The sequence below is a fragment of the Perkinsus marinus genome, assembly GCF_000006405.1.
Source record: "Perkinsus marinus ATCC 50983 genomic scaffold scf_1104296927446, whole genome shotgun sequence".
Classification (NCBI taxonomy): domain Eukaryota; phylum Perkinsozoa; order Perkinsida; family Perkinsidae; genus Perkinsus; species Perkinsus marinus.
This window is the reverse complement of record NW_003217134.1, coordinates 118,945-121,317: the sequence shown is the minus strand read 5'-3', so window position 1 is coordinate 121,317 and position 2,373 is coordinate 118,945. Positions and strand designations below refer to the sequence as shown.

The 2,373-nt window shown below is 47.0% G+C and overlaps 1 protein-coding gene across 1 annotated transcript; it reads right to left on the bottom strand.

Moving 5' to 3' along the window:
* Positions 1-188: 188 nt before the first annotated feature.
* Pmar_PMAR015653 (conserved hypothetical protein) lies at positions 189-1,257 on the bottom strand. The gene is made up of 7 exons (XM_002788870.1): positions 1,000-1,257; positions 860-956; positions 735-817; positions 618-689; positions 505-576; positions 365-460; positions 189-317 (listed from the first exon to the last, which is right to left on the bottom strand). Exons 1-7 carry the CDS (start codon positions 1,233-1,235, stop codon positions 227-229), a joined length of 747 nt encoding a protein of 248 aa, XP_002788916.1. The 5' UTR covers positions 1,236-1,257; the 3' UTR covers positions 189-226.
* Positions 1,258-2,373: the final 1,116 nt, after the last annotated feature.

Genomic DNA, 2,373 nt, shown 5'->3' with positions numbered 1-2,373 from the left:
CGGAAACCTTTTTCGTTGTAAAACGTTTCCATTCGCTGAAAACACGGCATTTTAAACGATAAACTTACAGAACAGAGCGCCACGGCTCTCGACAGGAGGAAATCCTGTCGGCCTATCGAGAATAACTTGGCTGATAATAACCGATTTAGGGAAGACCCGTTATATGTACACAACATAATCGTTGGTATTATGTACGGAAACGTTATCATGTGTAAGGTGATGATGATCAGTGATACCTAGCAAAGTTCTTCTTGGCATCCTCCAACGCCCTCACCCATTGGCGTCTCCAAGTCAAATTACCCGGTATGTCCGAGTACCTACATCATCATCATCACTAGCATCGGACTGATAATACTACTACTACTTCGTAGAGTAACGCCAGTTCGGCACTAACATTTGCATAGTGTCTTTACGTAGAGGCCTCAACTCCATAAGAAGCTCACTGTGATCCTGTTCATACCTATGATACGACGTGAGCAGCAACACCAAAGGGTATGGTACTACTTTCTCAGAGAAGTCTCCCAAGCGTTCTTCATAAGGGATTCCTTATCCTTTCCCATACGCTCTATGCGATGCCTATTAATAGTACTATCACCCAGTAGAGGTACGCCCCTCACTTCAACTTGAGTATCTGCTCCTCGATATGAAAGCGTCTAGTCTCCAACTCCTCCCTCAGCTGCTGTTTATCCCTAATACCAAGACTGATACCATCATCATCCCCCTCCTTGCACTACCTAATCTCCTTAGCCCGTATGGTCTGCTGATGTATTTCCCTCCTCGACAATACAGTGAGTATCCTCTTCATAGTCATTTTAACCTGTCCTTACCATCACTGGCTCTCCACATCCCCGAATATTACTTTCTTGAGCCGACCATGATAACTCCACTCAGTTCTATGGGCCCTCGCGAAGGCCCTCTCAGACATGAGGAAGTTTTTCTCCTTCAAACATATATACCTACTGTATCATGATCCTCCTCCCGGTCTAGCCCCAATATTACCATAATTTATGGAGATCTTCAAATGACTTTAACCTCAGTAAGCATGCAGGCCAAGCATCACCCGTCTTGCAGTTCTTTTCCTTATCCCCCCATGCTAGGTCTGGGTCCAGATGGCCCCCCTTCCAGAACTGTGTTATGCCTCCTTGTGATGAGGCAGCCGCCGCCGCGCCTCTGTGAAGTCTACCAGCGAAACAGAGTGGTGACACCCGCAGTAGACCACATGGGAGAGCAGTCATTATAAAGCAGTCACCATCCTCTGCATATTAAACAACGCCAACAAGCCCAGGTCCTCAAAGGAACTTCAAAAATTACACGGATGAATGATGAGGTTCTAAAACCGCATAGACGTCCCTCCGTATTGCCTAGGACCATTCATCACAGTATCACCTGGCCACCATAATGACATCTGTAATACTTCATATACCCACTACCTCCATCTCGGCTCAAGAGCTCTATTTCCTGTGGTCGAGCCCCTGGGAAACTACGGCTATTGGGATCAGCTTCATCAACCATATGGGCTCTAACTTCGAGCATTACATCCTCCCTTAGCCGTGCAAGCCGGCGTATTGACATCCTCCTCTGATACTCTCTATACCTGAACTTACTCCTCATCATAACCTCCCATCACTGGCATATACATACGCGTATACTATGACCATTGTTAGAGCTACCCCCAGTGCTAAGAACACCACGAACGATGGTGATGATGATCTCATACCACTTGTAGGACCCAGAGGCGTCATGCTCGGCGTCATGGTCGGCGTCATAATGAAAACCTCCCAAAAACCATACCCTTCTAGTGAACTCCCTAGTACTTGACCAAACGCAACTACTTTCTAGCCTTAGCGAAAGTATGAGCGAATAGTTGTGATGCGAATATATCCGTGTTGGGGGACAAACGTTAATGACTAGGGTTCAACGCTGAGAGTGATAGCCTGTGAATACGACTAGGCATATATCATGTCGTCCTACATTGATTACATTCCGACAGAGGTTCGTTTCTGCCAACCCACTCCTCACATAGCCAACAGCTTATCCCATAACTCCGTCAACTATTCGTAGTTGTCGATAGTCTTATCTACACAGTAGTCGTACTTTTCATAGAGTCCTCCACCCTTCAGGATACCCTCATGGTACTGCTCACATCGATCACCTGCTGCTGCTGCCGCCCGTTCCAATATGTTATTCAACCGAGCAACCACCATAGGCGAGCAACCCATGACCTTTCCCTATATAACTAAGCCTGCAAGCGCTAAGAACACCACCTATGCCCGCATAGATGGAGGACTGGTCTATTCATACGAAGACCTTCTCATCCCCAGCAAGGCACCTGACCCACGCCCTGCATGGCGATAGTACTTATTTCCAGTGGTT

Coding starts and splice junctions, on each gene's coding strand:
- Pmar_PMAR015653 (XM_002788870.1), bottom strand. CDS start 1,235: ATGACTGCTCTCCCATGTGGTCTACTGCGGGTGTCACCACTCTGTTTC. Junction 577..617: donor GAGCAGATACTCAAGTTGAA/GTGAGGGGCGTA, acceptor TACTATTAATAG/GCATCGCATAGAGCGTATGG. Junction 461..504: donor TGGGAGACTTCTCTGAGAAA/GTAGTACCATAC, acceptor GTCGTATCATAG/GTATGAACAGGATCACAGTG.